The sequence below is a fragment of the Salvelinus fontinalis genome, chromosome 2 (assembly GCF_029448725.1).
Source record: "Salvelinus fontinalis isolate EN_2023a chromosome 2, ASM2944872v1, whole genome shotgun sequence".
In the NCBI taxonomy this organism is placed as follows: domain Eukaryota; kingdom Metazoa; phylum Chordata; class Actinopteri; order Salmoniformes; family Salmonidae; genus Salvelinus; species Salvelinus fontinalis.
This window is the reverse complement of record NC_074666.1, coordinates 21,367,211-21,379,764: the sequence shown is the minus strand read 5'-3', so window position 1 is coordinate 21,379,764 and position 12,554 is coordinate 21,367,211. Positions and strand designations below refer to the sequence as shown.

The 12,554-nt window shown below is 41.1% G+C and overlaps 1 protein-coding gene across 4 annotated transcripts in view; it reads right to left on the bottom strand.

Moving 5' to 3' along the window:
• LOC129814146 (nipped-B-like protein B) overlaps window positions 1–11,626 on the bottom strand; it is a 68,072-nt gene extending 56,446 nt beyond the window's left edge. For all 4 annotated transcript variants that reach the window (XM_055866977.1, XM_055866986.1, XM_055866997.1 and 1 more), the window contains exons 1-4: window positions 11,289–11,626; window positions 5,520–5,669; window positions 1,075–1,240; window positions 849–949 (exon numbers count right to left, since the gene is read on the bottom strand). In XM_055866977.1, coding sequence (XP_055722952.1) covers window positions 849–949; window positions 1,075–1,240; window positions 5,520–5,583 — 331 coding nt within the window. In that variant the 5' untranslated portion in view covers window positions 5,584–5,669; window positions 11,289–11,626. The remainder of the gene's footprint in view (window positions 1–848; window positions 950–1,074; window positions 1,241–5,519; window positions 5,670–11,288) is intronic.
• Between the last annotated feature and the right edge of the window lie 928 nt (window positions 11,627–12,554).

Genomic DNA, 12,554 nt, shown 5'->3' with positions numbered 1-12,554 from the left:
CAGTCAGTAGAGTAGAAAGGCCTCTTTAGTGTCCTAAGCTTTCATAACTGTGACCTTAATTGCCTACCGCCTGTAAACTGTTAGTGTCTTAACAACCGTTCCACAGGTGCATGTTCATTAATTGTTTATGGTTCATTGAACAAGCATGGGCAACAGTGTTTAAACCCTTTACAATGAAGATCTGTGAAGTTCTTTGGATTTTTACGAATTATCTTTGAAAGACAGGGTCCTGAAAAGGGGATGTTTCTTTTTTTGCTGAGTTTAGAATCGTGACAATTGCAATACATATCGGCACCTAAGTATCATGGCAAAATCGTATAGTGAGGTCCCTGGCCATTCCCAGCCCTAAATAGTAGCATCCGATTTCATGCTATTAGCCCAATGTTGGTTTTAACAGATGTTTCTTTTATATTTTATATACATTTTGGTTGGCCAATAAGAGGCCATACCACCGTATATCACAATGTTTTGTGAGTACATAATCACGATAGGTTAAAGATTGACATCGTCCAACCCTACTGCCCAACAGTGCTATATATCACTAAGCAATTAAATGTCTATCAAGTATACTCAAGGCAATCAAGATGCCAACTAAATCCACCACAAACTCTTTTCAAGCTACAAGTACGGCGCAAACTCTAAAAATGATAGACAGCAAAGCTTGCCTTGCAACGCCTCAAGAAGCGGGTTTGACTCACACAACACATTAGACCCAGAAAATGTTACTGAGGACAACAAATCAAGGCCCTAAGAGGCAGAGACACAGTCAGCGCTGTGTTAGGCCATCCAGTGCAGAGTCAGAGGCACTCACTCCTTACCACCCTGAACCCAGTATTGGGCTAACTTACTTTTCTCCCTGAAGATGTTGGGGTTCCTAGACAGCACTGTCTGCAGCAGCACAGGCACGTCTCCCTCCGGGTCATCACTGCCCAGGTTATCCTTCAGCTCTCTGTAATGGAAGGGGGGAAAATCAACTAATGCAACTGTGGCTCATAATAAGAGACAACTGCTCACACTCTTATCAGCGGTTGTGACCCCTAGTGTTGAAAGGTGTGCGGTGATGAGGGTACTCACATGTGCTCTGTGGAAACCTGGTTGAGGCTGTGAGCCAGCTGGGACACCAGGTTCTCATCCCGGCAGGCCAGCAGACAGTTGACCTCCTCCGCGATCCTCCCATTGAACAGCAGACTCTTAGTGGTGGTTGCGGGGAGAGGGGATGGCAGGGGCAGCTGGTTTAACACTGCAAAGAGGAAGAGCAGACAGGTTACGCATAATTCAGAGGCCGGAGCTGCGATGGTACAGGACCACATTGTGATATAGTTACGCAGCTTAGAGACCACCATCCGCGTACAGCCCCCGTCGTGCACCCCCCTAAAATTCCCAACCAATGCAGCTCGACGTCCTATTGATTTGAATGTGGCGACGGTTGGAGCAATTGCTTGAGCTGCACTGAGAATTCGAAAAGTATGAACGCCAATGGTCCAATATTCTAGAAAACTGCTGTGCGGACGCATAGATGTTTTGGACTCTGATATGCGCTTTAGCCTGATAGGTGTCTGGGTGACTAATAAAACACCTGAGATGGGAAAAATAGTGCATGGATGGATCAACATCCCAGCTACTCCCCGATTTTGGTTAGGTTAAAGTATTAGGTTAGGGGTAAATCCAACACTACACATCACTGCATAAACCATCCATATGTTTTAAGCATGAAAAATAGAGGAAATCCTGCTTCCGTCTGCTAAAGACCTTACACCTGGAGAGAAATGCACCTTTTGGCAAAACAATAACCTACAAGCAGGGGTTGCGTTAATGCAGAATTCTACATTTTTCCATGCATGTTTTTTTATAAAAGCACCTAAGAAATATATTGCTGCTTTTTGTAAACGCAGATCTAAAATGCTTCTTATTGTAATTTCTGCTCGGCATTATACTAATTTTGTGATTCAGTTGCACTTCACATGGATGAGAATTCACAAATGGACATTTTATAGTTTTTTTTCAGGGAGGTCAGCGTTTTGAAAATGCAGATTTCTGAACTCTAACGCGACCCCTGTAAAACTGAAATGCACTTCTTGGGATTGCTTAGCAGGTGGATAGGAAAAATCAAAGAATAATTAAAAGAAAATATGTTCTCACACACTGTACTTGCAAAGTCACTTGTTTATTTTGTGCCAATGTTTCAGCCTCATGGCTCTTTGTCAGAGATCATATTTGTATTCAAGCTACCTAAGCTATTGGATAACTAGCACATAACGTTTGCCTGGAATTGTAGTCAAGAGAAATTGCCATCCAGACTTTGACACTTAGCCATGGTGTAATTTATTGCATTGAAAGTCCAGGGACTAAGACAACAAAATGTGCACAGGTGGATACTATCTATGGGCACTATACATCACATTACCCATGTCACTCTAAAGCAAAGGCTATTGAAAAGTACCATCAATAATAATGTGTCCTAAATATCAAGACTGCAATATTCATGTAGAGAACATTCATGTTTTATTACAACAGGAAACAAAAGAGCAATAAAAACAAGCTAAATTCAATCTTGCCAACTTGGTAAATTAATTATCTAAATACCAAGAAATGAACTTTGCGGCTGGCAGCACTGACCATAAAGCAAGCAAAATGGTCCTGACTTTTTTTTAGAGGATTGTATACATTTTAAAAACAGCTTTGTATACTATAACTTTGCAAACTATACAGGGCGGGACAAGCTAAAAAATGTCAGACAAAAAATATATAATTTTAGGTTGTTCGAATGGACAAGTAAATTTTTTTTTTTTAAATCACAAAAAGCCAAGCCGCGCGTCCACATATTGATATTTTGTGACAGTAAGGGAGTTATTTTCCCAGTTCTAGCTTATTTTTGGTCTGCAAACAGAGTTCGTACGATCATGAAAACCCCAGAAAAGTTGTGAATCTGCGTACGTGCCCAGGCCTAGGAGAGAGAGACATTGTAGAAACAGGTAGCCTAGCCTATAAAACAATGATAGACAGACTAACTACAATAGATAGCCAACGCAAAACATATCATGTAGCCTGACTAGTTTTCTTGGTAGGCCTATTTAACAATTATTCTTTATTTAACTAGGCAAGTCAGTTAAGAACAAATTATTGTTTACAATGACAGCCTACCGTTTAGCATCTATTAATGTCATTGTCATGTCAGATGTCCTAAAAAAACATTTTGTGAATTGATGAATGGATGCGTTAATTAACCACTGATAAAAACATTTGTAAAACATCCTCTCAAATGCTCAATATTGGTAGATGAGATAAATCTGACTGTTGGAAAACTGGGATTCCCCTCTATTCATCATTGGCCATGTAATTCTGACAACATTAAATATTCCTAGAATGGTCGAATTGACTCCCATGCTGTCAATAGATCTCCCCTGAAACCTGACTATGTTTAGCCTCATAAGGTTGTAGATAAATATGTCTTAGTTACCTTTGAAGTAGTGTAAGCCATGCTATACAATAAGGGCCGAGATGTGGTATATGGCCAATATACCACAGCTAAGAGCTGTTCTTAGGCATGACGCAACGCTGAGAACCTGGACACAGCCCTTAGCCCTGGTATATTGGCCATATGTCACAAACCCCAGAGGAGTCTTATTGCTATGATAAACTGGATACGAACGTAATTAGAGCAGTAAAAATAAATATTTTGTCATGCCCGTGGTATAGTCTGATACCACGGCCAATGTACTTTGCCAGTGTACCATCAAAGCTTGCAGCTGGTCTAAATGTCAGTAGACGCAGTCCTGAAAAATAGTCTGGCCCTGCTAACATCTTTTCACTTGCTTTCCAGGTACCCGTAAGTATCGCCTTTGTTAAAAATGTAGCTGCATTGCATTTGGAAAATATTCAGACCCGTTCCCCTTTTCCAAATGTTGTTACGTTGCAGCCTTATTCTAAAATTGATTAAATATTTTTTTCCCCATCATCAATCTACACAAAATAACCCATAATGACAAAGCGAAAACAGGTTTAGAAATGTTTGCAAATATGAGACTCGAAATTGAGATCAGGTACATCCTGTTTCCATTGATCATCTGCGAGATGTTTCTACAACTTCATTGATGTCCAATTCAATTGATTGGACATCATTTGGAAAGGCACACACCGGTCTATAAGGTCCCACAGTTGACAGTGCATGTCATTGAAAAAAACCAAGCCATGAGGTTGAAGGAATTGTCCGTAGAGCTCCAAGACAGGATTGTGTCGAGGCACAGATCTGAGAAAGGGTACCAAAAAATGTCTGCAGCATTGAAGATCCCCAAGAATACAGTGGCCTCCATCATTCTTAAATGGAAAAAGTTTGGAACCACCAAGACTCTTCCTAGAGCTGGCCACCCGGCCAAACTGAGCAATCGGGGGAGAAGGGCCCTGGTCAGGGAGGTGACCAACAACCCGGTGGTCACTCTGACAGAGCTCCAGAGTTCCTCTGTGGAGATGGGAGAACCTTCCAGAAGGACCACCATCTTTGCAGCACTCCACCAATCAGGCCTTTATGGTAGAGTGGCAAGACGGAAGTCACTCCTCAGTAAAAGGCACATGACACCCCGCTTGGAGTTTGCCAAAAGGCACCTCAAGGACTCTCAGACCATGAGAAACAAGATTCTCTAGTTTGATGAAACCAAGATTGAATTCTTTGTCCTGGATGCCAAGCGTCACGTCTGGAGGAAACCTGGCACCATCCCTACAATGAAGTATGGTGGTGGCAGCATCATGATGTGGGGAAGTTTTTCAGCGGCAGGGACTGGGAGACTGACTAGTCAAGGTCGAGGGGAAAGATGAACGGAGCAAAGTACAGAGAGATCCTTGATGAAAACCTGCTCCAGAGTGCTCCCAACCTCAGACTGGGGCGAAGGTTCACTTTCCAACAGGAAAACAACCCTGAGCACACAGCCAAGACAACACAGAAGTGGCTTCGGGACAAGTCTCTGAATGTCCTTGAGTGGCCCAGCCAGAGCCCGGACTTGAACCCAATCAAACATCTCTGGAGTGACCTGAATATAGCTGTGCAGCGACACCCCCCATCCAACTTGACAGAGCTTGAGAGGATCTGCAAAAAAGAATGGGAGAAACTCCCCAAATACAGCATGTAGCGTCAAACACAAAAAGACTCAAGGCTGTAATCACTACCAAAGGTGCTTCAACAAAGTACTGAGTAAAGGGTCTGAATACTTATGTGATATTTCAGTTTATTTTCTATACATTTGCAAAGATTTCTGAAGACCTGTTTTTGCTTTGTCATTATGGGGTATTGTGTGTAGATTGATGAGGGGGGGAAAAACATGTAATCCATTTCAGGATAAGGCTGTAACGTAACAAAATGTGGAAGTCTGAATTCTTTCCGAATGCACTGTACCTTTCATAATATACTGAACAAAAATAAACAACATACAACAATTTCCAAGATTTTACTGAGTTCATATAAGGAAATCAGTTAACTTTCCAGATGCACTGTGTATCAGTTAATGTGTGAGTGGCAGTGTAATACTTACAGTCAGTAAGGCTAGCGATCCCAGCAAGAGTAGTGATGGGAACATGAGGCATATCCCCATTCATGCTGAAGATAGGGGTGTGGGGGTCGTGTCGATGCACAGGTTGCTCAATGTCGTCGCCCTCCAACTGTTCCTCACATCTCCCGACCGCTGCAGAACAGAGAGGACTTCATTAGAACAGCCATCGGCAATGCCTTATTCACAATATGACACAACGCTCCTCAATATGCAACTGTCCTCAGAGGTGATAGATCATGTTAAAGGGATAGTTAGCATTGGCACACTAAACTACCTCTTAACTTCCTTCATACTGCACACAGATACATATAAATGGTATCCACGAGTTTGTCTGACTCTGTGGAAGTAGCTCAAGGACTTCATTGCTAAAATCCAGAACTATCCCTTTAAACCAAAGCCTTGGCAAAAACAGAATCAAGGGGAGCAAGAATCATCAGTAGACAGAGATGAACTAATGGGTTTACATTAATTAGACACTATAATTCAGCCAGGGCTGAGGGGATTTCAGAGAGTAAAGAGTAGTGAAACTGAATAAAAAAGGCTACTTGTTGTACACATGGGGAAAGTGGTCGATGAATGGCAGAGCAAACACACTATTAGCACAACACTTTTGCAGACATACATGTGCATAGTACTGGTGGTATGAGGGGGGGACCTTTACCTGCACAGAAAAGTTTCAGTGGTGTCATCAAAGCAACCCATTCAAAATACAGTCAGCTTCTTTCCTACTAATAATGCAATGACTTTCGGACAGTTCCGAATTTATAAGCTAATTTAACTGAAGCATGCAGATGTATGTTTTTTTCATCAGGACGGAACTGCAGTGCATTTAAAGAATTTTCCCTAACCTTTTGCATTTGGACGGAACCCGATTATCTTTCACTACTATTTTCTTTGGAGCCACTTTCAGAGAATACAACCAGAGGAGTAATTATCCCACTATAGCATGATCAACACGAGATTGACAGTAGAGACAAGGATCGGCAACACATAGCAATAGGCCTAGATGACATGACATGGTACAGCTCCGTTATCAGTGGTTACTGGGGTAGTTCCTTGACAATCCTAGAAAGAGGTGTGCCCCCATGCGTGCTTAAATGAAAACTGCCACCCCTTTCTGGACCCAAATGCTTATGGTCACTCTGGGGCTGTACTGGTTGGGTAAGAGGGTGGGCGAGCAAGCAGCACAAAGGATTATCTGGTTGAAAGAAAGAAGGCAATTCCTCTGGAGCAGCAGGGTCTTCTTGAAAACACTTGCCTTGCATTTCTCCCTAACTGTGCATTTGCAGGTAACTACTATAGCTATAGTTGTACTATTACTTTAATGTGTTTCTTTCTGGTCAATAACCATCATTCAAGCAGTAACATTCAGGCATTGCCATTATACTTTGATAGATATGTTAATACAAGTACAGTTCCCATTAATATAGCAGACCTGCAGCTTGTATGTGTAGGCTAAAATGTGTTGGTCAATGACAATCCAACACAGTAAACTAATTCAGTCATATGGGATAGCCACGACATTTTCCACAGATAATTGGCCATTTAGCTTAGTCATGCAAGAAGAAGCTAATGTACTAGCTGAATTCAATAACATTGAAAAGTAGCTACACTGGCTATTTAACTAGCAAAGGCAAGTCAAACTAGTCCTCTTCCCTGTAAATACGTGGCAGCGTAATAGACGGGTGAACGTTGCCATCATTTGCATACGCTACTTAATAAACATGGTTAATAATGAGGTTGTTAATTTAGCTAACATGTGCATGCAACCTTTATTAGCCAACTAGCACTAGCTACAGAACTATTTGGTATTTCTTTCATGCCTAGCATGAGATAGTGGCTCAATCCCAATAGCCCCCTTTAGCATGAGCCTGCGAGTCGTAGTGGTATTCCAATTCAACTTTCAGCGAGGTGTGCCTTTTCAGCCCACTAGTTGGTCCTCCAAGCGAAGCGAATCGAGATGCAGGCTTTCTATTGAGCGATTCCCAAAACTCCATTGAACTCTGCGACCCAACCCTGGAGAGTTGCTGGGTCGTTCCATTTAATTTCAGCATGCAATGACACCAACCATCTCAGATTGTTCTGAAATTATTTCTGTTAGAAACAGATAAGATAAGCATTCCGGAAGCATTACCAAACTTTTTAAAACAATGAGCAATACATGAGGAATCCAAAGATGTGGTCAAAAGTCATCCACGGACCCCCCACTGCAACAACGAGTATCTGATCACTAAATGGTGCAGTTCTTGCTATTAGGTGATTTTAACCCCCCCCCCCCCCCCCGGGTTGGTTGTTTTTGTGGCACAAATCCAATTCAAGTCAATGGTACCCAGGTTAGCATTTCTGCAATTCATTGCATTCCACAATCAATTTTCAGATACTTTAAGATGATTTGGACATGAAGAGTGAACATTTTAATATAGACTTGCATTTGATTTGTGACACAAATGCTAAAAAGTTAGCACTTGAAACAGTGGTCAGGTAAACTAAACCAAAGTATGGGTTGCTGTCATACAAGAGGGGTATCCTACAAAGCAAGCTAGATCTACTCAGGGTTTTCTAAAGCTAACCAGCTTCAGTTAGCTTCACATTCCAGGTCAGGCTTCAACCGTACTACGATGGTGGATATATGCCTGTAACTGTGCGTGCATGTGGCACGTGGCTTGTCAAACGCCGAACTCTTCATTGAGACAATGGTGAAACATCAATGGGCGAGTCAGTGTCACATTTGAATTTTTTCCTAAATCAAAAAGAAATAAAAGTTATTTTGAAAATTCAGCAGGCTATATGGTGCGAAATAGGCTTTTAGAAGTGCCGTCTTCATTTTATTACTTATCATTAATTCCAACTTTGGTGTGCTTATCAATGCACAACCACCTTTTCCCCCACTCCTATCGATAAAATAATTGTATTACGTCATACAAAAGTGTTACTGTGCAAAGTTTAAAATGCATTGTCATTACAAAATTTGTAATGTGATATATTTTAACATTACATTTTTTGAACACACAAAAAAAAAAACTTGATTAATTAAATATTTAATCAGTTTTACTCCTCAAATTAACAGGATGATGACACAAGAGGGATCTGATTTCATTGGTCCTCAACTCGTGGCTCAGTCATTTAATTCAGGGTAAGTGGAGTTAGCATGCCCCGGAGCAGGTTAGTTCTGATGGATTCGTTACTAGAGTGAAATGCTTACTTACAAGCCCTTAACCAACAATGCGGTTAAGGAAAATAAGTGTTAAGTAAAAAATAAAAGTAAATTTCCATTTCTTGCTATTTAAAAAGATTGTCAAGGAACTACCCCAGTAACCACTGATAACGGAGCTGTACCATGTCATGAATCTAGCTAAAGCATTGAACTTTACTGCAAATTTAATAAACCATTTTGTAAGCTTGCCTTGCTGTTCATAAAAATTTAAAATCTGACGTGTCATTGTTCTTTATTGTAGTAGTAACGTTAGATTAAAGTTATTTTTCATGCTATTGCAGCTGAAGTAACGTAGCTAGTTAACTCAACATTAATTGCCAAGATTTTGCAGAAAATGACTGAGTGAAGGAAATTTGACCGTTACATGTCAAACTGCTATTATGGAAAGGAGCGTTAGGTAGCCTAAAGGTTAGAGAGGCGTGCCAGCAATTGGAGGTTTGCATGTTCAAATCCCGGGTCCAGCTGGAAGAATTGGGTAGGAAGTGAGCTGGTAACCAGAGGGTAGCTGGTATCAAATCCAAGACACCATTGTCAGCTGTTGTGCCCTTGAGCAAGGCACTTAACCCCCCACAAGAACACGTGCCCAGTGTGGCAGCCCCCCGCACCACTACAAAAAAAAAACTGTATATGTATGCATGTGTGCCTTTCCACGGGGTTGTGTTAAAAGCAGAAGTAACATTTTGGTTGGACCTTGTGTGACCAATTGACCAATAAAGTGTCCTTAATCTTAAATCCTGCTGCTTCAGTACTATTCCACATTGAACTACAGCGAGAGCATGGGTACATTACGGGCACATTGTAGTTTTGCAGTTCTCATATGTTAAGTACGTATTTTCTGCATGAGAAATATAAATTAAGGTATTACTGCCGCCAGTACAGGCATTGTGAAAAACACAAGGCTTCTCGTCAATGAACTGCGTGGTAGGCTATCCTTCGGTGGCTTCTGCTGTTGGTGAGTGATGTCCCATGCCATAGGGTTATTTATCTCTCCCTACCACTAGTTGCTCTATTTAAGGGACACTCCCCTAACAAGGGGCACTCAAACGAGAGGGGGGGGGGGGCTAAGGGGGGTATTGGGATTGATCCAGTGAGGGCCTTCTAAGCATAATTTGCTAGCCAGGAAGCTAACCATTGTTAGCAACTGAGACTCACTCCTTGAGTAACATTAGCTAGGTACATAGTTATAGTTAGCTCATCTAGCTATACCTGGATGCCATGATCAATACGACATGCCTTTGATCACCCAGATGGATGAGAACCGTTTGACGGCAAGCAGGATTCATGATTACGGATTCTTGATTTTACTCTCTGCTGCTCGGGTTGACAACATAGCAGCACATCTGTCTCTCTCCCTCTCTGGCAACACAGTAACGTTAATCAAATCGGATACAGTAGCCAGTAGGTTACTAATTGCACAGCCCAAAACCAATTAGAGTCCAACGTATTTCAGCAACTTTCTTATCTACTATCATCAAACTTAGTGTTTTACAAGAACCCAGTGTTGCACATCCCTTTGCCTGAAGATCGTTCAAGATTTGCAAGCAATGTACCTATATGTATATACTTTATCAAGTTAGATTAATATCTACATTGATATGTTGCTAATTTCCATGGAAACAAATGAATCAACTTTGTTTGAAGTAACCAATCCAGTGCAGAGGGAATGGCTATAGGTATATTTAACATGTTATCAACTAGACAAGACATGTTAAATATCTGTGGTGAATGTGATGATTCAATTTGATAAATTGTAATTAGATAACTTGGTAAATAAAGCTGCATCTATAATTGTATAAGTGAACGTAAATTATGCTGAATACGTACAATTTGGTAGCCTCTAAACTGAAAAGGAAGCTTGCCCAGCTTGTTAGGCAAACGTTTTAAAACCAGTTTAGTTGCCATCGTTGCAAAAATCTCCTAGCACTAGCTAGTGTGTAGCATTAGTCATTAGATAACTAGCTAAAGCCTATTTCTCAGACATCTAACTCCACCATAAACGTCAGAAAACATTAAACTAATGAGAAAATCGTGTAGTTGCATTTGTTAGTTTTGTCTAAATAGCGAACAACTAGCTCGTTAGGTTACGCACCTAGCTAGCTATAATATTCCAAACCTCGCTAGATAGCTAACAAAAGTTAGCTGTGGCTAGCTAACGTTAGCTAACTACCGAGACTACAACCGAAACCATGCTTGCGTTGACTCGCCCACATAGTCGTTCCTTAGCCACGGTAAGGCCATCCCTTTTGGTTTGTTATCATGATTGTTCGTGCAGATAAGGATTTTATTTTCACCGTCTCAATGGCCTACGTCGGCCTATTAGCTTACTAACTGAACCTCGGACTTGCCTGAGGAAGCGTAACCCCGACCCGACGCCTATGAGCGGATACAAGGCAATAAGCAAAATAAAGGGAGAAATGACCTATCCGTGCATTCCATAGCATCTAACCAGGTTCACTGAATATTAGCAACACCCGTGTAGCCGATAGGAATTGTTTTGTGATGGTGCTCCTAAATCTATCTTGTACAATCATATTTACCTCTGGATGTGTTGATAAAAAGAAATGGTTGCAAAGTGGTTCGAACCGTGTCTCTAGCTCCCTCTCCGTTCTATCGCTCTAACAGCTCCTCCGAGTACCAGTAATAATATAACAACAATAATCCGGGTCGGGAGGGTTCGTTCGTCTTCCTTCTCACTGCAAACATCTATGCTTAAAGGGGGCAAACGTTCCCATAACCGGTACTTGCACCGGTTTCTCCCCAACCCCAGCAGAAAGTGAGTGCAAATTCCGACTGTTTTCGGAAAACAATCCAATGTGAAAAACAGGAACGCTATTGACGCGGTGATAAAAGGGATCCACAGACTATCCCCCTTCTCTCGCAGAACAAAATGCCGACCGGAAGAACTGCTGCAGGAATAACTCCCTCCACCGGCGCCAAACCAACTAGCAGCAGCAACCATAGCCAGTAACAGTTACTTCCGCCGCTTTCTGCATTGCTACCCTTTGCTAGAATTTCTACTGTACACTGATAACATCCACACAACTACAGTAAATGTTTTGGAGAGGTCGAGGTCACCCGTGAGTATGCAACGAGTAAAACCAATATAAGTAGTTGTTACTAGTTAATAAAATAAGATAACTAACGTTAGCATAATGATAATTCCAATACATACATCGTTTCCAAAGTAGTCATGTGAAAACGTAAGTACACCCTTTGGAAAGTATATATATATATATATATATATATATATATATATATTATATATTTTTTTTTTTACATATTTGGACACATGGATATTTTAGCAAAATTTCAACCACATTCATTGATAAAGGTAACCCAATTTAACAAATCACACAAAAATATGTTACTTTGAAAATGTTATGCAATTAAAATAAACAAAAATGCAATTTCCTTATGCAGAAAAAAATGTGTACACCCCTACCTTTTACCATCACCTAAAATGGCTAAAACCAGGATCAGGTGCACCAAAACAGGTGCAAATGATTATGAAATCATTGGAGAGTACCTTGGGAGGGTCCAGCCTTCCATAAAGATTATAAACTTGGTCTGGTTTGGTCTTAACCATATGGGTGTGTGGTAACACGTCATGCAAAGATCAAAAGACCTCAGAGGCCCTCAGAAGAAAGATTATTGATGCCCGTGAGGGGTTACAAATCCATTTCAAAGCAATTCAAAGTACATTGTTCCACTGTCCCGACAGATCATCTACAAATGAAGAAAATTCCAGACCACCAATCTACCTAGAACAGGTCATTCTACCAGATTCAGCCCAAGAGCTGACC